The following is a 22,429-nucleotide window of genomic DNA, read 5'->3' on the forward strand; positions in this document are numbered from 1 at the left end:
CCAATCCAACAATAAAGCCGCATATGTTTGAATTATCTACCTATCTTCAGAACTAGGAAATTACCAATGCCATGCATATCTCTCAGAGGAAACCACTAACTGAAATGTGTTTTCTTATTGCCTCCTTTTTCTTTACATTTTTATTTAACTATGTATGTATATATTATAAAACACTATGATTGATCTTGCATATTCTTTTTTGTTTGTTTTAGCCATGATTTCATATTGTCCTGACTGGCCTTGAACTTCCTATGTAGCTGAGGATGACTTTGAACTCCTGAACCTCCTCCCTCAGTCTTTTGAGTGCTAGGATTATAAGTGCGGGTCCGCACACCCAGTTCAGCTTGCCTAATTTTCTTTTATCTTGGCTTATAAATATACCACATATAAACATATAAACTATCTCAATTGAATCTTATTATTTTTATTGTTTTATTCCTTTAATAGTATGATTATAAACAATGTAAGACAGTAGCTTATTTATTTTAACTTCTGCAGACTAAGTTTTATATAGGAAAATACATCCATTGGTGACCAATTGGGTAGTTTTCAGCAGGCTCTTAGAGCACACAGAGCTGTGAGCAGTGTTTTGTTTGTATTTGTATTTGGTTTTGTTTTTTGACTTGCTCTGTAGACCAGGCTGACTTTAAACTTGAGATAGGAAAGAGAAATAATTTACCAATGTCTATTTTGGAAAAGTTTTCTTTTTTGAGCCAGAGTTTCTCTATATAACTCTGACTGTCCAGTAATTTATAGAACTGGCTGACCTCAAACTCATGAAGATCCAACCCTCTCTCTCTCAAATGCTGGGGTTAAGGGCATGAGCTACCATACCCAGTTAGAAAACTTTTAAAACTATAGAATAGTTGAAAAACCAACGCCGTTCACTCAGATTAACTGATTAGCATCTGCTGTTGTCTTAGCATCTTTTAATACATGCATTTTGTTTATTCTTTTATGGAACCAGTTGAAAATTCTAGCTATTCATTACACTTTCCATACATCATATATAATTCAGTATGTATTCCCAAGGAACAAGAGGTTCATTTATATATGAATATTAATGATACTATCACACCCAGGAAAGCTCTTTCATTGTCGATAGTAATAATATCTAATACATATCACACACTCAGATTTCTTTAGTTTCCCCTACTGAACAGCTTTTAACCTTTTACAATGATCTAAAAACCTTTTTTATAGCTAAGTGAATTATTAAAAGGCAAACAATTTTAAATCATGAACTAAGATGAATAATAGAATCACCAGCTTCCCACTTAACTTCCCCTATATCTGATCTGAGGCACAGCCCTCTCCATCTCTTATCCATCTGCTATCCTGGATTTTATTGTAATAGCTTTCTCATTTTGTTTTTGAGAGGGTCTTACTGTGTAACTCAGGTAGCCCTGACTTTTGGTGATCTTCCTACCTCAGTCTCATCAGTGTTGGGATTATAGGTATGATCCATGATGCCTGCCTACCTTCTCTCTCTCTCTCTCTCTTCCCCCCCCCTCTCCCCCTCCCTCCCTCTCCCCATCTCTTTCTCTCTTCCCGTATGTGTGTGTTTATGTGTGTGTGTTTGATTGTCTGTCTGTCTCCTCCCGAAGGTCTTGCTATGTAACCCTGTCAGGCCTGGATCTCACTATATTGACCAGACTGGCCTTGAACTCAAAGAGATCTGTCTGCCTCTACCTCCTGAGTGCTAGAATTAAAGACATGTACAATCATGTCAAATTCTTTTTATTTCTAATAACCCCTTTTTAAATTTTTCATCTTAAGATTCTTAATTTACAAGTCCTTTTTTTGTCTTTTTACTTTTTTATTTTTATTTGTTGAAAGAATCTGGTGCATTTGGCCAATAGCATTTCTAACCCGGATTTTGCTGATTGTGTACATAGCAGTTCTCTGTAGTGCCTGCAAAAGGACAAGCTAATTCTTGGTTTGCTTCTTATTTGATCCTTTGTTAAGCTCTATGTGGGTACATATGTCTATTTTTGTTGTTTTTGTGAGGAGAGTCTTGTTGGGTAGTTCAGGGTAGCTTTGAAGTTAGCATCTTCTGCTTCATTCTTAGGAGTGCTGGGATTAAAGATGCACACCAACAATCACAGTTGTTGTTGTCTTTTATTGATAACCTGAAATTCTTCATATAGATGACTTACTGCTCTTCTCTATAATTCTTTTCTTTTAGAAATTTAATAAGAGCTTGGGTATTTGATTGTTAATCTGAAACCTTTTCAGAATAATCGCAGCCTCAGTTCTGAGGATCACAAGTAGAGGCTAATTTCATGTATCAGGCCTTAGAGTCTCAGATAGTTCTCTTTTTAAAGACGGTCTTACTTTCTAATCTGGCTTTCCTGGAACATATGATTGTCTTTGTGGTTCAGCCTCCCACTTTTTTTTTTCTAGAGTTCCCTTATAATTTACTAAATACAACCATCTTCCCAGTTAATGCCAGTTTTGCTTTTCATAGGTTTTTAAAATTTGCAACAAGTTACTTTCACCCGAGTGTTATAGGCCAAAAATAATTATTATTTAAAGGCCAGAAAAGCACAGAAACGCAAACATTTATCAACGTGAAAACTGAGCGGAGCAGAACTTCTCAAGCTGAGTTTTAGTTTTGAGTCTGGCCTCTGTTGGCTCAGCAGGAGAACCAAGGGGAATAGCAGCCGCCACCCTGAGTAAACATTGCTCATTCTCCACCTATATTCTCGAGTCCTCAGCTCTCCAAACCCAAGCGTAGTTGAGAGGAATTTTTGTGCTCTTAAGGGATTTGGTAGTCATAGAAGTTCATATACCACGTGGTTCTTCTTTCTGTGAGATATATGGAGTTACCAAGCTCACAGAAGCAAAGATTGATTGATGGTGGTGGCTGGAGGAGGGAGAAATGGGGAGTTGCTAATTGATGGAAGAAAGTTTCAAAAATATGAATAAGTTCTGAAGGTCTGCTTTTCAACCTTAAAAAAAAAAAAAGAAAAATCATTACCTAGTTCCTTTATTTCTAATAGTCTTATATAAGAGAAATAACACATTTAGAACAATTTTAGCTTCATGGAGAATCTAACATGTTGTCCTTAGTTTCTTTTTAATTTTTTATGGTAGGAACAGTAAATGACCTACCCTCTTAACAGATATGTACTGTTACATCATGCTGGCTGCATGCAGGCTAGATAAGTGTTCTACCACTACGTAATACTCTTGGCTCTTAACAGATTGTGACGTCTACAATACAATAAATATTGTCTCCTATTGCCTCTGAAACAAATAAATATACTTAAGCTGAACACAGTACAGAGTGACTGTCTTTACATGGTAGGTCAGAAGTACAGTATGAAATCAAGGCGTCAGCAGGGTTGCATTCCTCTCCAGAGACCCTTGAACAGAATTTCCTGTTCACTGACGTGTTTGACAGATTTTAGTTCCTGCTGTCGTAAACCAAGGTCTGTTTTGCTGCTGGGCAAGTAAGGCTGACCTTTCCTTTGTCTTTAAAACCAGCAACATAGGTCTTCTTTAAGTTTCTTCTTTCTGACCCCCCTTGTTTTATCCCCTTCTTAGTCTCTATTAACTCTTTAAATTCATCTGGGCCCATGCTTCATCTGGTACAGTCTCCGGTTCTCAGACACAGACATCTTTGGGAGCCACTGTTCTGCCTATCACATTCTAGTGAACTGGAATTTTGTTATGTTCTTTAACAAGTCATCTGACCACGCCTATTTATTTTATACTTTTACATTGTATTCTTCCATTTGCATACAAAATAATGGAATCTGTTTTGGTATTTTTCGTACATGCTTTGTTCTCGTTGATTCTCTTTCCTCACACCTCTCTCTCACTCCCTAGCTCCTCTTTAAGCCTTGTCTCTCCACACAGTAAACTCCCCTTATTTAATAGCAGATATATTTTAGTACCCCTCCCTTCTCTCTAAAAACCTCTTCTTCCCCTCTCATGGTTCACTTTCTAGTTTTACACAGACATGTATATATACACATACACATTAAAATCTAGAAGCCACATATGAAAGAAAACATACAGTATATCTTTCCTAGCCTGGCTTATTTTGCTTAATAATCTTCAGTTGTATCCAATTCTGTATTCTGCAAATACAATTTTTCTCTGCAAATATAAAAAATTATTATTTATAATCGAACCACTAAGGACACATACCACATTTTCTTTATCTCTTCCTCTACTATAGGCATTTAGGCTGGTTCCATTATTAGTTACTTTTTATTTAAAAGAAGTGACCTATCATACAGAGTAGGTCACATTCGTTTAGCTTAGTTTAGCATGCTCCTTACTCAGGAGTCTGTCAGATTTTATTACCTCCATTTTATAAGTAAGGAAATTGCATGGTGGAGAAGGAGTTAGGTAATTGCTGGAAATAGTTCAGTTCCTAACTCTGTGTGTGTGTGTGTGTGTGTGTGTGTGTGTGTGCACTTGCACGAGCAGAGTATAGACGACAGTGCCATTCCTCTAGTGCTGTTTTATTTGTTTTTTTTTAATTTGGAACTGGGTTTGTCACTGGCCTGGGACTTTCCAAGTAGGCTATGCTTGCTGGCCTCTGAAACATCTCCCTACTTCTGAGATTACGTATTACCATGTCTATATTTTTTTTTTTAAATATGGAGTTTGGGAATCAAACTCACAAATTCATGCCTGCATAGTAAGCTGTGTCTAGACCTAGGACTCTCACATTTTAGGAGGATGCAATTCTTCCACTGGTTGGCTGGCTGCATTAGTTACTTATTACTGAGATCAAGTACCTGATAAGGGGCACCTTAAGAGAGGGAGGGTTTATTTTAGGTCTTTCTTTGAAGGCCTAGTCCATCGTGGTTGGAAAGGCATGGTGATGGAAATGGCTATCAGCTGTGACTTTTCATTTCCTCACATTTCAACAGAACAGGAATCGGAGAGCAGGGAATGTTGGTGATCCACTCACTTTCTGTTTTATGTTTAGTCTGGAACCTGAGACCATGACCCACACTTAGGGTAGGTCTTTCTTCCTCAGTTAAACCTCTCTGGAAGCACTCTTACAGACACACCTGTGTCTCCTAGGTGATTCCAAATCCAGTTAAGTTGGCAATAAAGATTAAGCATCCCACTGGCTATCCCCCTTTACATAACAGTGCATAGTAATTAAGATCCAATGTTTTGATATTTTTGAAAATGGTTTAGTTGTGCTAACAAATTATTTGTGTTCATCAACATAGTAAGGATATGCTAAAAATGCATTAAAATTAGATTATAGGGAATTTTTTTTAGAAAACTTTCTCTAAAAATGCAAACAGATTTTTGGCCTATGAGAATGTTGTTTCCTTTGAGATCATGGTGCTATCTCAAGACAGCTCTTAATTTATAATGTCGTGAGTGTGTGCACCCAGTATTTTTGTAGTGAGATATTGGTTCTGATCTGTTTTGCTATAAGTGATATGTATCTAAATACAGCCATATTCTTGGCAGTAGAGCTGGTTTTCTTAATCAGTACAATGGAATGCTTTGCCTGCCTGTTTTCTTCATCTGAATGCTTTTTTTTTTTGAAAAGTTGTAAATTTGACATCTTATTTATTTTTGAGGTTGAGAGACAGGTAGGTATAGACAGCAGAATATCTAAGAATATCATTAGATATACTTGGCAATTAGTAAGTTAATTGAAATGTAAATGCATTTAGTTAGGTGGGAAGTCACATTGCTTTTATGGCAGACCCAGTAGTCAGCTTTGATTTTACTTTCATAGCCTTTTTATGTCTTTTTTTTTAAAAGCAAGAATCTGACATGGGCCAAGGACAAGGAAGTAGGCTTCAGGCAGGAATCTGACATCAGGCTAGAACAAAGAAGTAATTTCAGGTAGGAATCTAAATATTAGCCTAGAACAAAGAAGTAATTTCAGACAGGAATCTAAATTTTAGGCCAGAACAAGGAAGTAGGCTTCAGACAGGAAAATTACCTTGAGCTAGGACAGGGAAGTGGACTCAGATATTTTGGTCATCCTGATAAGCCCTTGGAAACAGTGATCAGGGGAGTGTTCACGTAACTGGATTCAATGCCTTACTTTTTCTTGACTATTCGTTTGTTCCTTGACTATTTGCATCTATTGTATTGCTAGTTCCTCAACCTAGAACTGACCTTAATACATGCATGTAATCAAAATGGTATAAAAGCATAAAGGAGGAGGGGGATGGGATAGGTGGTTGGGGGGGGAATGGGGAAAGGAGATGAAATCTGAATTGTAAACAAATAAAATATCCAATTAAAAAGAACATAAAAAAAGAATCAGTCACCCAAACTTTGTTTTTTTGAGACTGTGTATGTTGACCAGACTGGCCATAAGCTCACAGTCTTCCTTCTTCTGCCTCTCAAGTGTTTGGATTAGAGGTTTGTAATACCATGCTTGGTACTAGTTCTCACTAGATCCTTAATTTCTATGTTATTCCATTTGTTTATTCACCAAACATTTGAATGCTGTGTAGTGGGAGGTTCCAGAGCTAGTATGTGCTCATAAGGTTAAAGAAAGACTCAAACATGAAGGAAATAATACAAATCAGAAGGAAGGTTGGAATAGTGAAAATGCAGTAAGGTTCTATTACAACCTAAATTGAAGGGCAAGGTACAAAGAAGGTCTTGAGAAAAGGATGAATGAGTGTTTTGCCAGGCAAAAATTTGGGATTGACTATTTTAGGGGCAAAGATTACATTTTTTATCAAAATGATGTCTCACAAAGCAGCTTGGCAAACTTGAGTAACAGCAGAAAGGCCCAACGGGCTGTGGTGAGGTGTGTGTTCACATGTGTGTACATTTGGGGCTGGGCTGGGGTGAGGAGTGACCATTCTGGAAAGGAGCAGCACTAGTACTAAGTCTTGTAGAGTCCTATCAGTCAGTGTCTGCATTTTATGTTGAACCACTTCAAGATGCATATGGTCTTGTTCCCCAGAACTCCATCATAAAGTGATGTGGTATGTAGATAGGGTGGCCATATAATTATATTATCATCCAAACTAGGATCCTCTTGTGAATAAGAGAGGGCAGAGTTAATTATGTTGGTATAATGGGACTAATGCAGTACATAGAAAACAGTTCTGAACCACTCCAATAGACTTTACAATTCTCTAGAAGCCTTGCTGAGCAGTGACAGTCAGTCAAATGGTCTTGCTTTCTTATCCCTTCACTCATGAGTGCTGATGAGAGGGAGAGGCCACCAGGGACTCCTGCACTAAGTCTAGTCTACAAAAGCACAGTCTCACGGCCTGTCCAGCTGCAACCTAGACTTCTTCAGGCTGCCAGTTCATGAGTTTCCATCTTTGATATCCAAGGAGATCTTATTAATAAAATTTTAGAATTTAAGTCTTAAAAACATAAAGGAAAGGAAAGCCTTGTCATGTGCATTTTCCTTACTGGAAACTTTTCTACATTTCTCATGGATGACATGACCTGATTATATGTTCATCAAGGGTGGCCAGGCAGAATCAGTGTGGTCCAATTTAAACCTCTTTGAGAGTCTATGTTTAATGATTTGGCCCTTGTGGATAATGCAACAAGCTTTCTTATGTCTGTCAAGCCCTCTACAGGGCCCTCTACAGTGATAGTGACATACAGTAATAAATCTAACTTCTAGGAACTAAGAAATCTTTTCACTATTGATTTGATTTTGTTTTTATGAAATCAACAGTTTGGCTGAATCTATAGAATAAGAATTACTGTAGCTTCTTTTTTCTGTTCCCTGTGCCCAAGTTATTTTCCACAACAGGGCACTGAAGGAAACTGACTAATCCTTTCACCTTACTGAGAAATGGGTCATCCTTTTTTATTACCACCTTTAACATCTCTAACTGCAACCCCAGCTAAGAATTTGGTATCTCCCAGGCCTTTCTTTGACACCCTACCTCAATAAAATGGCTTAACCATTTCCCAAGAAAATAATATTTCATGTTTCTATTCTGCCAAATACTAAAGATACTTTGCAATGTTTCACTGTTTCTTTTCAACTTGTATTAAAGCTCTCAAATTTTGTTTTACAAGCCAGGAAATGTGAAGAATTCACCTGGAAATAAATAGAAAACTCCATGCTCTGCCCATTTTAATCAGGTAAAGAATAAAAACAACAACAACAACAAAACTCTGGTTATTGTCAGCATTGTTTGTGCTAGCTGAAATAATTTATTGTTAATTAGCTAATTATATACCATTTTCATCTTGATGTGGAAACTTAATGCTCATATTTATTGTCTTTAATTTCTGGCTTTATGTGCCATGGCTTATTTAATTGTTTGTGGGTTTTTTTGAAACACAGGTTTATTTAGATAAGCTAGAACCAGACAGGTTCAAAACTCAATGTAATTTTGATTGGTCTTATGTTCAACATACCATTACTCTTCATCTGTTTGCTTAATATTTATTTACCAAGTACCTGCTAAGTAAAAAAAAAACTTTAATTATATTACTATTTTGTTTATATGTTAAAACTATGTAATAGATCTTATGACTTCCTCATAATTACCAAATTATTGGAATTAAAAATTAACTTAGATATTCAGCTGCGTGAAAATAGTTTAGTTATATATCTATAAAGAGGATTATTACTGTTTCAGTCTTACTTAATTGCATGGGAGCATATACAAATTCCTTTTTTCGTGGTACTGGGATTGAACTACATGTTAGGCAAGCACATTATCCACCCTCCAGCTATCCCTGTAGCCCTTCCTTTCCTTTTTATTTTCTAGATCTGTTTTGTAAAGTTGCCTGGACTGGCCTTATATTTTTGATCTTTCAGCTTCGGCTACTGAGTAGCTAGGACGACAGGCTCAGAGCCACAATTATTAAATAGAGAAGAAAGGAAATATGATATTTTGTTAGACCAAGAGGTATAATAGAAAATTTAAATGTGTATTTTTATTTGTAACTTTATATTTTTTTTACATTTCCTGCAATGAATATGAGTTTTCTTTTATGCTTGTTTTGTATGCTTGTTTTGTGTGTGTGTGTGTGTGTGTGTGTGTGTGCAGCATTGGGACTGAACCCAAGGCTTCATACATGCATGGCAAGAATTTTACCAGTGAACAACTCCAGCCTATCTTAAAATGTTGTGTATCACAGGTACTATTTAAAATTCATGTAACTCTCGAGTTTGAGGTTTTTCTTTCTCAACTGTCTTCATGTTTTTAGAAATCCAGAGAGTCATATCATTTGGAATTTGAGACTGTCCAGTGCAACCATCAGCCTCCAGCAGAATCCCCTCATCCTCTTCCTGTCACCCCCTTTTACATCTCCATTGTGAGGAAGGAAATACCCCACAGGGCAGCTGTCTTTGGGCAGTTCTGATATTTTAGGAAGCTTTTGCTTAAGTAAGCAAAAGATATTTTCTTGTGACTCCTAGGGTGGTCCTAATTCTGGTTGATGGGTCACAGAGAACAAATCCAATTCCACTTTGACATTTATACTAATGCAAAGTCAGTAATTCTCTGCTGTTACACAAATAATTTAATAACTGACAACAAGATCTTGTTAAATGGCAGAGGCCCAGGCTTCACCCCAGAATCAGCATTTCTGGGGATATAGCAATAGACGGGAGAGTAGAAAGTGAACTTCCAGAGAGCCATACAAGTCCTTTAGAGACTTTACATAGACTGTGTTTGTATTTCTCTATAGGGGCAAGACCTAACAAAGAAAAAGTAGATATCCATCTCAGTGTTGAGAGATATTCTAGACCAGGTTTCAGCTCGCTGTATTTACAACCTCAATTTTTGGTCCTGAATTTTTAGAACTTTATTGGTGGTATAATATTTAATTAAAAAAGCAATAGGGGGCTAGGTAGATGGCTCAGTCAACAAAATGCTTGCCATGGAAGCAAGAGGACCCGAATTTGGATTCCCAGAACTAATGTAAAAAGCTAGGTATGGTAACATGTACCTATAATCCCAGCACTGGGGAGGAGGAGATGGATAGATTCTTAAAGGATGATGGCTGGTTAATCTAGCCAAATCAATGAGCCCAAGGTTTATTGAGTGATCCTGTCTCAAAATTAAAGTAGAGAGTGATTAAGGAAGATAGCCAAGGTCAACCTCTGGCCAATAGGTCCATGTGCACCTGCATGCACACATGCATGTGAATGCATACATACACATATGTACATACTGTGCACAAATAAAATAAAAACAATGTATGCTAGTTGTAGCTTTCTTTTTGGAAGATAGGGATACCATGTGTAAACCTGGGGCTTTACACATGGTAGACAAGCACTCTATCTCTGACTATACCCCAGCGCTAACTAAACATTTAAAAAAACTTGCCTGGTCATTTTTCCTTTCCCAGAGATAGTCTCTGTTCCTCATCTGGTACATTAGACATTTTAGTATCTTTGTATTTAAATAGATAGTACACATTTGCATACTTTTGATTTTTTTGACAAAATGAGATCATTTTCTTTATATCATTCTACAAGTACACAGAAAACTCCATGAAGGTATGTATAATTTTGTCCTCATACCAAAAGAAACTAATAGTAATTCCTTAATACTCTCTAATAATAGTGTACAGATTTTCCTGTTTGTCTCAGCAATACCTTTATTGTTTTTTGAGACATAGCCTTACTATGTGGTCCATGCAGGTCTTGGACTTGTGATCTTTCTGCCTCAGCTTCCTGACTGCTAAGGATAAAGCCATACTGGCTTGTCAGTAGTAACTTTGTAGTTGGTTTATTTGAACCAGGACTCAAACCGTCTCTCACATTTTAGTGAGTAAGTCTCCTAATTGTCTTTTAAATGTAGTATTTTCCTATTTTTCATTTATTCGTTGAAAAACTTGGTGGTTTTGGTCTTCAATTTACCATGTTCAGGTGGTGTCTAAATTTATCCACTTACTGTGAGCTCCATGTGCCCTTCATTCCTTCTTCTCTGTATTTCCTGGATAGTGACAGTTGGATGTAAAGGCTTGATCAGGTTTAGCCTCCAGTTTTTGTTAATATACCTCATAGACAGCACTGTTTAGGTGTGTTGAAGAAATGAATGAAGATGTTTCTTCAGCTTAATTTTCTGTGTCTATTCTCTGTATGTATTTGTAGATTCATTTTGCCCCTTCTTTATTTATGTAGCTGGTTCCTAGTTTATACTTTTACCATGGCTTACTTTTAATTTTTCTTATTTTTAATTTATTCTCTCATATGTTACATCCCAACTGCAGTTTTCCTCCTTCTCCTCCTAGATCCCCCCTGCTAACTCCTCTCCCCATCCACACCTCCTCCATTTCTTTTCAGAAAAGAGCAGGCCTCCCAGGGATTTCAGCCAAACATGGCACTCACTGTTGGGAGTCCCATAAGAAGAGAGAGCTACATAGCTATAACATATATACAGAGGGCCTAGATCAAACCCATGCAGGCCCTGATTTTTGGTTCAATCTCAGTGAGCACCTATGAGTTCAGGTTTGTTGATTCTGTAGGTTTTCTTGTGGTACCCTTGACTCTTCTGGCTCTTATAATCCTTCCTCCCCTTCTTTCACAGGATTCACTGAGTTCTGCCCAGTGGTTGGCTGTGGGTCTCTACATCTGTTTCCATCAGTCCTGGATGGAACCTCTCTATACCATTGCTTACTTAATCCTTGTTAATATAGGTTGCTTCCAGTGTTTAACAAAACAGTAAATCTATTAAATTCTTAGAGAGGCAAACAAAGGTTAATAAACTGAGAGAGAACAATTAGCTAGTTGTTTGCTTTTTTTGATCATTTTTTATTTTATATTAAAAGATCAAGTGAATAGTCAATCACTGGCTTCTAACATGTTGGGGCTGTATGCTCAGTGCTAGAGAACTTGCTAACATGTGTGAGGTGCTGGGATTAATTCCCAGCACACAAGAATGTTTATAAACTTCTACTTGTGGAACACACTCATCAAATATGAAGGAAAAGACAATTTGGAGAAGACTGAGCTTGGCTTTGATGTGTGCATTTGTGTGTTTCATTCTTGAAAGGAAGGATATGAGGTAAAGGAAGGTGTGAGGAAAGACATCCAGCTGTCTGAGGATGATGTAATTATATTCTCCTCCCGCTCACACATGTCTTGGTCTTCAGAGGACAAGAGGTGCATAGTATTTGCTGTACCATTTAGGCATGTACTTGGCATCATCCACCTACCTCAGTATGCTTGGGTATTCAGCCAGTTGAAAGTCTGAATGTACTGTGGATGGAATACATCCTCAGTTTTGGTTCACTCATCTGGAGCATCTGCAGTGTTCTCTAGCTCATTCTCTTTATGGCAATGAAATGGTAATGTAAAATGATATTGTTTATTTAAGATTAAATAAATTTCAAAATGCATAATTTTAGAGTCATTTTTATTTTCCTGGATACACTTAACTTATATTTTTCTTTCTTTCTTTTAGTTATAGATAAACATTGGGAACTCCAGACGGTAAATCAGTATTTCTACAGACAAATGGCAGAATCAGTATTGGATATAGTAAACTGGCTTTCTTCAGGAAAAACAACACTAAGCCTTTTTGCTGTTTTGGGTGATGCCATATTACAGGCCAACTAATCTACAATCTTTCACATGGAAATAATGTACAAGCCTTAGAACTCCTCATTCTTATATCACTATTTATGTACATAATTAAAGTCCAGATTCCAACAAAGCTGGCCTGCTTTCTTTACTGATATGAGTAACAGTTTAAGTGAGCGTCTCAAGTGCTTATCCATATGGTTTATGTATACACATGGTTATTGTGAGAGGCTCATTTCTCTCACGTGTGTGTTCTCTTAATTTTCATGTACACATATGCAGTGGATGGTGGATGTGTATGCACATGAGCGTGTATGATAAAGACAATATTTTGATTTTTAAGGGTTTTTGTTTTATTTGCCTTACTTTGAGATCTTTTTGTTTGCTTGCTTGCTTATTTTAATTACACCATTTTTTGCTTCCCTTTCCTCCCTCCAAAGATTCATATATACTCCTCCCTGCTCTCTTTTACATTTATGGCCTCTTTTGCTGTCAGTTGTTATTGCATGCATGTAATATATATCTCCTGTTCACTCTGTGCAATGTTACTTGTATGTATGTTTTCAGGGCTGACATTATGGCACTGGATAACCAGTTGGTGTGCTCTTCCCTGGCAGTATTTGCTCTTTAGGGCAGCACCAGTTGGCAGTCAGCAGACTGGACCCTACAACCTAGAAGTGAAGAGAGGAGCTTAGAGATGATGCGTCAGAAACCAATAAAGGAGCAAGACACATCTGTGGTGGTTTGAATGAAAGTGGCCCCATTAGGTCATATGTTTAAATGCCGAGTATGGGGGAATTCGAGGGTGGTGGGTGGGAGTGGGGAGGTAGGTGGGGGCACATCTTCATAGAAGCAGGAGGAGGGGGATAGGATAGGGGGTTCCTGGGCAGGGAGTGTGGAGAGAAATGGTGTAAGGGGATGACATCTGAAGTGTAAATAAAATATCAAATAAATTTTTTTTTTAAAGTTCTACCTTTAAAAAATGCTTGGTCCCCAGGTAATGGAACTGTTTGGTAAAGATTAAGAGGTGTGGCCTTGTTGGAAGAGGTGTTTCACTGGGGGTGGGCTTTGAGGTTTCAAAAGCCCGTGCCAGGCTGTCTTGATTACGTTCTCTGCCTGTGGATCAGGATGTAAAGCTCTTAACTACTGCTATGGTGCCATGCTTGTCTGTTTCAGTTGCTTCTCCAGCACAATGCCTGCATCACACTGCCATGCTTCCCATCTTGATGATAATGGACTAAACCTCTGAACCGTAAGCCATCCCCCAGCTAAATGCTTTCTTTTATAGGGTTGCCTTGGTCTTAGTATCTCTTCATAGCAATAGAACAATAACTAAGACACTAAGACATTCAGAAACTAGTAACAATGACCTTTATTGTGTCATTTGCCTCCTAGTTTCTATAGGTCTTCCAGTTGTTGAATGCCAGGGAGAAATGAATAATGAAGTAGTGTGTGTTCATGGCTGGTGGGGCAATGAAAGATGCTGCTATGTGTACTGGCTCCCTGTCTGTGGCTTCCTCTTTTGTGGTTCCTTAGTGCCCAGCTCATGGACCTCTGAATTTCCAGGGTGAATGTGACTAGTAAGAACCACCTTTGACTTGTCAGCCAGCCCAGAAGCTTGGCAAGTATACAGCATGTGAAAAGGAATGTACAATTTCCAAATTTCAATCAGATTTCAAAACTAATGCTTCTATATTACTGTATTGTCAGTTTAGTTCCTAATTGTTGACCTTCCACATTTGATAGCAATTGAAAAGACAGTAACACAGAAATAGACATATTCTTATTAAATTAATATTGAATACTTCCAATAGAGCCAAATTAAAGGAACGGTTCTGGCACTGTTACCATGAGCAAATTTGACTCTATAACAATTCCCCTAGCCACCCAGAAGCCTTTTGTTTTCTTCTATGCCAAAGTACTTTTGTATCACTGGACTATACATTACTAATAGTCTGCAAGTGCTTAAGCTAGGCCGAAATTACAACAATGTTTTTGTTATTTTAGGCTTTCTTCATTTAGCTTGTCTGTGTCACCCCTGCTGAATAGATTCCACAAGTTTCTTCACTGAGATTACTTGATTTACATACACCTCAGCATGCTTTGGTGATTATTTATCAATAGATACCTGAATCTCCTAACTGTAAGGTATGACTTTCCACTGCTGTCTTTTCAGTCACGACTGAAAATTGCCTTAAGACTTACCTTCTCTGTGGGGGAATAGGATTGGGTATTACAGAGAGGTTCCTGGTAGTACATGATCCATGTTTAGTACTGCAGAGAAGTTACCTCTCAACCAGGATAGATCACATAGTTTTACACAGATGCAAGTTCCAAGAGCAAAATACATGTCAGTGCATATGTGTGTATTGATATGTGTTACTTATGATGGAGGTCACATGTCAGGACATACATGTTCACATGTGTACAGACACATGTCTTGGCAAATATGTATGTTTATATGTATTCAGTTCTAAGCATGGTCACATGTCAGCATGTATGTCCATATACAGAACTTACCTGTGTAAGTTCTGAGCCTGGTTCTGTTGCACATATGTATATGTTGACACACATGGAAATTCCAAATTTGGTCACATGCTAGCACATATGTACATTTTAACATGTGTGTATAAGTTCTGAGAGTGATCACATGTTGACACATGTGGGACAGTGAGCTATGAGAGGAAGCTGGGTACCTGGTCGAGCAGGCTTTGAAACCTGGAGACCCTCAGGGACGGTAGGAGTTTGGCCTTGCTCCTGGGCCCCTGGCTCCTTTCACATAGCTACAGCCCCCCACAGAGAGGTCTGTGGCCATAGATCAAGTAAGACCACACCTCTACTAGCCCCTCCACAGGTAAAGGATGTGACTACAGGCCACAGAGCCTCAAAATAGATCTCCATATTAATGAGGTACCTAAAGACCAGAAGGCATAACCAATTAAGCATTCCTTCCCAGACACTCCTCCTTGCAAAAGGTATTTAACCTCAGGCCCACCCTAAGATTACTGGGGGTATAGCTTCATCCATTTTCCACCATGACAGTAAACATTTTAAGATCATGGGCTATCTCTTTTCTTTGGGGCCCTCCGTGGGGAACTGTGGAGAAGGTCTTCAACTACCAAGCCATCTTCTGATCTCCCGCCGAGGACCTTTCTGTGTTCCAGCCACGGAGGCCACCAACTCAAGTGAGCAAGCTGATCTAGCCATGACCCAGCCAATCGAGTTGCTGTGACCAAGAGTCTCATTCCTGCAGGACGCAGCCAGAGCTTCTTCCCCTTCCACCTTTGGCTGCAGGTTGATCCGGTCGTTCTCAGCCCTTCCATGGCCTGTCAGCAGCGCCTGAGAGCCCAAGGGACTGAGAACTGACCAGTTCCCAGCCGCCTCCTGGCCTGGGGATCCCCAACTCAAGAGCTCTGGCCCCCCGTGGGATCAGACTGTGTTCTTCCACCCCTGGAGCTGAGTCCTGCAGCTTCTCACAGCCCGGCGTCTGCCCACACCAGCGTGGAGTGAACTCAGTCAAATTCCTGTGTCTCTGCCTCTCTGAGCCACGGCCCTAGTCCCTTGAGGGTGGCAGATGTGGAACTCACAGTTCAACACTACAGGACCAACGCCCTTGCACGCTATAGCCCAACAGATACATATGCATGTGCTGGCAGGTGTGTACCTTCTGAGAGGTCACATGGCATTTACATGCATGTTTCCACATGTGCAGTTCTGAGTGTGGTCACATGTCTGCAAATTTGTGTGTTTACAATCATTAAGTTTTCAGAAGATCCACATGCATGTACATACATTTATGTAGTTCCCAGTGTGGTACATATTGTCACACATGCACATACATGCATGCAAGTTATGTGTGGCCATATGTTGGTATATATTCATGTGTTCACATACATATATTTCCTGAATATGTTCATGTCAGCACATATATGCATGTTCATTCATATGTGTGTTCTTTTCCAGCACAGTCACATGTTTGTGATATATGTGTGTTCACTTATGTGCAGTTCCATATGTGGCCATATGTCAATATATATGCACATGTTTTGCAATCATGTAGTTCTCAAGGTCAGTTATATATTGGTTTTTATACACATGTTCACTTGCATGTTGTTCTGGTTTTTTTGTTTTGTTTTTTGTTTGTTTTGTTTGAGACAATTTCTCCATGTAGTCCTGGCTATCCTGGAACTCTCTCTGTAGACCATAGACTTCTGCCAGTTTCTGCCTTCTGAGTGCTAGGAATACAGTTGTGTACCACCATGCCTGGCCTGTTTTGTGCAGTTCTGGATGGTGGGAATATGTTGCGGTATTTTTGAGTGTTCATGTGCAGGCAGTTTTAACTGTGGTTGCATGTTAGCACATATTAGCACATATGTGTTATTCACACATGTACAATTCCTGAGCAAGGTAACATGGCAGTGCATTTGATTGTGTTCACATATCTGCAGTTCTCAAGCATGGCCACATGGTGGTGCATTGCATAATCACACATATGCAGTTCCTGAGCAGAGTCATATGTTGGCACATATGCGTATATTCACATGCATGAAAATCCTGAGCCTGGACATATGTTGGTATATATGTATGTGGTCACATGTAGTTCTGAGCATGAGTAGGTCATATGTTAATGCATATGTGTGTGTTCACATGTTTACTATTCCTGATCATGAGACTGTGTTAGTGCATATGCAGATGTTCACACTTGTCTCATGTGAGTGCATATGCAGTGTTCACATGTGTACAGTTTCCAAGAGCAGTCACGTGTTGGCACACATATAGTTCCTGAGTGTTGTGCATATTTTGGTATATATGTGCATATTTACCTACATGCAGTCCTTTATGAGAACATATCAGTGTATAGACATGTGTTCATATATATGTATTTCCTGACAATGTTTATATGTTGGGACATATGCACGTACTCAGATGTATGCAATTTTGGGGTTTGCTGGCTAGTTTTTTGTAAACTTAGCACAGCTATAGTTATTTGAGAGGAGGGAACCTCAATTAAGAAAATGCTTTCATAAGATCAGGCTGTAGTCAAACCTGTAGTGTATTCTCTTAATTAATGATCAGTACGGGAGGGCCCAGGCAGTTGTAGTCCCCTGCCCAAGGTCATATGTTAGTGCATGAGAAAGCAGGCTAAGCAGCCATGAGGAGCATGCCAGCAAATATCACTTTTTTATGACTTCTGCATCAGCTCTTGCTTTCAAGTTCCCATCCTGTTTGAGTTCCGGCCTTGGCTTTCCTCAGAGGACTGTGACTAAGGATATGTAAGTAATCCAAATCAACCCCTTCCTTCCCAAGTTGCTTTTGGTTATGGAATTTCATCACAGCAGTAGAAAAACTAATTAAGACACTGGATATAGTTTTCTGTATTGGCACATATATGCATGTTCAGATGCATGTACTTTCCCAGTAAGGTCACACATCAGTGCATATATGCTTGTTTACATCCATGCAGTCTCATACATGGTCACATGTCAGTTTATATGTGTGTCATGTGTATGTAATTCCTGACCATGGTTATATGTTGGTATATAAAGGCATGTTTACCTGTGAGTAATTCTTCAGCATAGTTGTATGTCAACACATAATGCATGTTTTCACATGTGTACAATTCTTGAGCATGAACATATGTAGACACATATGTGTATGTTCACATGTATACAGTTTCCAGCATGGTCATATGTTAGTGCATGTAAGAGTAGTCTTATGTACACAGTTCCTGTTCATGGTCATATGTCAGTATGTACATAGCATGAAGGTAAAATACATTAATGGTTTTTGTATTCTTAACCCAATTTAAATTAAGACTTAAGGCATAACATATACCCTGAAATGTTTATTATTACTGTTGTTAGAGAAAACATCTGTTTGTTTGTTTATTTGTTTTTGAGACAAGGGTCTCACTATGTCATTCTGGCAGTTCTACAACTTACTATGTAGGCCAGGGTGGCCTCGAACTCACTGAGATCCACCTGCAACTGCTTTATTTTATTTTTTGACTTTTAATAATTTAAGATATTTTTATATATTAAAAGTACAGGGGACTGATTTTGATGGCTCACACCTTTTTTTTTTTATCAAATCATAATTTTTACTTTTTAACACAGGGGTTATAAACACAAAAAGTTCAGGATGTGGGGAAGGGGATGACACAGGACCATAGGTGTTCAGGGGGAGTACAGATACCTTTCAGAACAGGGTATCAGCTGGGTGAAGGTTCAGGAGTCAGGTTACCATGACTCTGCCTATGATTCACTTGTCCTTATCTAAGTTGGTACTATCTGCCAAGGCTGCCTATTTAAAAGGTCTATGAATAGTCAGGCTGGTAAATTTTCACAAAAGCTACCTGTTTACAATAGCTTATAGCCATCTGTTTCAGTGTTTTTCCACAGAGACCCAAGACTTTGTGTTAGCAGGCATGTATGTCAGGCCTATTGCTGATTTTAGGCTTATGGTTGATTTTAGGCCTTCAGTGTATAAGCAGGGCTGCCCCTGACATCTCCCCTCTTCAAGTATATAAGGGCCATGGCAATTCTAATCATGCCAAGGTAGGGATAGAGGCCTGACCTCCAGTAATTAAGGGAGACCTTGTAATGGCTCCGGTCCTCCTGTCGTTGTCCAGTGAGACATGAGGGCCATTACCTGTCCCAATGTCTTTTTCCTGGAGGGGGGATACTTTTGACATCAACTCCTATGCAGTCAGGCTTGTCCCTCAGGGAACCCAGAAAGATATTTTTAACTTTTATTTATATTCCCTTGCAGTGCTTAGCCTCGCAGCCTAAGCAAGAATTCAGATTGCCAGTCAGGGGGTTCTGGGTGGCCCCTCTCTGCTTGGTCTAGGGGCAGAAGTCCCCTCTTTTAGGTTGGGTGGAGATGGGATTTGGGAACACCCTGGATAGAGTAACAACCTCATCTTGAGTCTCATGGTCCTCCATAGCTAACTTATGATAATGTATCTGAGTAGATTTTGTTATCAGATTATCTATCTGTTGTTTCACAAAGTTAGTCAGCCTATTTAAGGCCCAGGGACCAAAAGAAATAAGCAAAAATAACCCAATTAATGATCCCAAGATGGAAGGAAGTAGGGTTGACAACCATGGAGAGGTTGAAAATCAATTCTTGTACCAGCTCTCATCTTTCTCTTTCTCTGTCTTTTCTCAAGACCTTCTCTGACCTTTTTCATGTTCTCTTTAATCATCCCTGTTTTGTCTATGTAAAAGCAACATTCTTCTTTAAGGGCTGTACACAGTCTAGAGCTGTACACAGTCTTTTCTATTGTAAAAGAGAAAATCAAGTCCAATAAAGTCCTTTGCAATTTTTGGAGATCACTTCAGACAGTGAAACGAGGGATTTCTTCAGATTAGTGATATCAATCTCTGCTGTTGGATGTCCTTGTCAAAGGCCCATTGGAGGTCTGAGTAGTATAAGTCCAGAGGCCAGCATCAGGATTAGAACTCCTAACAGCAGACATCACTGGTGATTCATTTTTACCTGGAAAGGAAAAAGAAGGGAATTCTCAGGGAGATTTCTCTTCCCTGAATGTCAATTGTTATTCATCTTATTTGTAATTGGGCCTGGTTTTGTGGGGGTATCTATTTTATTTCATTAATCTTTTTGGCAGCCATTTAGCTGTGCCTTCTGTGGTATCAAACAGGTATATCAATCCTCAGCCCCATATGAGAACTGGGTCCTGGACATTCCATTTAAGGGTAAGAGAGTCCTTGCGCATAGCTGTGGCATAGTTTTTATTGGTCCCAGCGATGCCAGAGGCAGTCAGCAGCAGATTTGCCATGAGCTTTCGGTTTTAGAAAGTTAAAAGTGAACAAGGCATGATAGAGAGTATTTTTGGGAGACACATTCTGAGGGTTCCTTTTTCCCCTCTTTTGTTTTTAAAGCCAATTTTTCAGAGTTCTTGTAAAATCAGGGCAGAAGCGCCAACAGCTGCTCCTTCCACCCTCAGAGAGTCATGAAGACACTATTTAAAGAAATATAAATCTTTATTAATAATCTCTTATTAAAGGACTATTATAAAACAGCCAACAACTAATCAATCTATATAATATAGCATCTACTTTTTGTAAAATTACTCCTTTTTTGTCAATTATTGTTGACGAAATTTTCATCTCTCTTGAGAATATTATACAGGGACTTAAATTCTTTTGTGAAGAGTTTAAAATAAGATTTTAGCCAATAAGCATCTCCTGGAAACTTTTGAAAATAATTTGAAATAAGTAAACTATCTTTTTTTTTTTTTTGCCAGACCCATTATCTGTTTTTTTAAGTTGGATATTTTACATATTTACCTTTCACGGTTATCTCCTCTTCCATTCTCCCCCAAAACCCCATATCCCATACCCCCTCTTCCTATTTTTATGAGGGTGTTCTCCCACCATCCTCCCAATCCTGCCTCCCTGCTCTCGTATTCTCCAACACTAGGGATCCAGACTTTTGGGGACCATGGCCCTCCACTTCCACTGATGCCTAACAAGGCCACCCTCAATTACCTATACAGGTGGAGCCATGAGTCCCTCCCTTTGTGTTCTCAGGCTGGAGGTTTAGACCCTGGGAGCTCTGGTTGAGTATTTTGATACTCCTTCTAAAAAGGACCAAAGCACCCACACTGTGGTCTTCCTTCCTCCTCTTGAGTTTCATGTGGTCTATGCATTGTGTCTTAGGTATTGTGAGCTTTTGGGCTAATATCCACTTATCAGTGAGTGCATACCATGTATGTTCTTTTGTGATTGAGTTACCTCAATGTTTTTAATAGCTGAGTAGTACTCCATTGTGTAAATGTACCACGTTTTCTGTATCCATTCCTCTGTTGAAGGACATCTGGGTTCTTTCCAACTTCTGGCTATTATAAATAAGGCTGCTATGAACATAGTGGAGCATGTGTCCCTGTTGTATGTTGAAACATCTTTTGGGTATATGCCCAGGAGTGGTATAGCTGGGTCCTCAGGTAGCACTATGTTCAATTTTCTGAGGTACCACCAGACTGCTTTCCATAGTGGTTGTACCAGCTTACAATCCCATCAACAATAGAGGAGTGTTCCTCTTTCTCCACATCCTCGCCAGCATCTGCTGTCACCTGTGGTTTCAATCTTAGCTATTCTGACTGGTGTGAGGTGGAATCTCAGGGTTGTTTTGATTTGCATTTCCCTGCTAACTAAAGATCTTGAATACTTCTTTAGGTGCTTCTTGGCCATTCGAGTTTCCTCAGTTGAGAATTCGTTGTTCAGCTCTGTACCCCATTTTTAAAAGGGTTATTTGATAGTCTAAAGTCTAATTTCTTCAGTTCTTTGTATACCTTGGATATTAGCCCTCTATCAGATGTAGGATTGGTAAAGATCTTTTCCCAATCCATTGGTTGCTGCTTTGTCCTATTGACAGTGTCCTTTGCTTTACAGAAGCTTTGCAGTTTTATGAGGTCCCATTTATCAATTCTTGATCTTAGAGCATAAGCCATTGGTGTTCTGTTCAGGAACTTTTCCCCTATGCCCATGTGTTCGAGGCTTTTCCCCATTTTCTCTTCTATTAGTTTTAGTGTAGCTGGTTTTATGTGGAGGTCCTTGATCAACTTGGACTTGAGCTTTGTACAATTTACATTCTTCTACATGCTGACCTCCAGTTGAGCCAGCACCATTTGCTGAAAATGCTGTCTTTTTTCCACTGGATGGTTTTAGCTCCTTTGTCAAAGATCAAGTGACCATAGGTGTGTGGGTTCATTTCTGGGTCTTCTATTTCATTGATCCTCCTGCCTGTCTCTGTTCCAATACCATGCAGTTTTTAACACCATTGCATTGTAGTATAGCTTGAAATCAGTGATGGTGATTCCCCCAGAAGTTCTTTTATTGTTGAGAATAGTTCTCGCTATCCTGAGTTTTTTGTTGTTTCAAATGAATTTGCAAATTGCTCTTTCTATCTCTATGAAGAATTGATTTG

At 38.9% G+C, this 22,429-nt stretch overlaps 2 protein-coding genes across 15 annotated transcripts in view; both read left to right on the forward strand.

The window, feature by feature from the left end:
• Window positions 1–12,611, forward strand: part of Apoo (apolipoprotein O) — a 48,706-nt gene extending 36,095 nt beyond the window's left edge. For all 4 annotated transcript variants that reach the window (XM_034486222.2, XM_076918929.1, XM_034486223.2 and 1 more), the window contains 2 exons: window positions 8,011–8,076; window positions 12,360–12,611. In XM_034486222.2, the coding sequence (XP_034342113.1) occupies window positions 8,011–8,046 (36 nt within the window). In that variant the 3' untranslated portion in view covers window positions 8,047–8,076; window positions 12,360–12,611. The remainder of the gene's footprint in view (window positions 1–8,010; window positions 8,077–12,359) is intronic.
• Window positions 12,612–13,371: 760 nt separating this feature from the next.
• The window catches only part of LOC143435602 (uncharacterized), a 38,106-nt gene continuing 29,048 nt past the window's right edge, over window positions 13,372–22,429 (forward strand). For 6 of the 11 annotated variants that reach the window (XM_076919045.1, XM_076919032.1, XM_076919041.1 and 3 more), the window contains exons 1-2: window positions 13,372–16,134; window positions 17,679–17,751. In XM_076919045.1, the coding sequence (XP_076775160.1) occupies window positions 16,053–16,134; window positions 17,679–17,751 (155 nt within the window). In that variant the 5' untranslated portion in view covers window positions 13,372–16,052. The remainder of the gene's footprint in view (window positions 16,135–17,678; window positions 17,752–22,429) is intronic. The other 5 variants (XM_076919033.1, XM_076919036.1, XM_076919038.1 and 2 more) reach the window with 5 other exon arrangements.

Source organism: Arvicanthis niloticus, chromosome X (genome assembly GCF_011762505.2).
Source record: "Arvicanthis niloticus isolate mArvNil1 chromosome X, mArvNil1.pat.X, whole genome shotgun sequence".
NCBI classification, from domain to species: Eukaryota; Metazoa; Chordata; class Mammalia; order Rodentia; family Muridae; genus Arvicanthis; species Arvicanthis niloticus.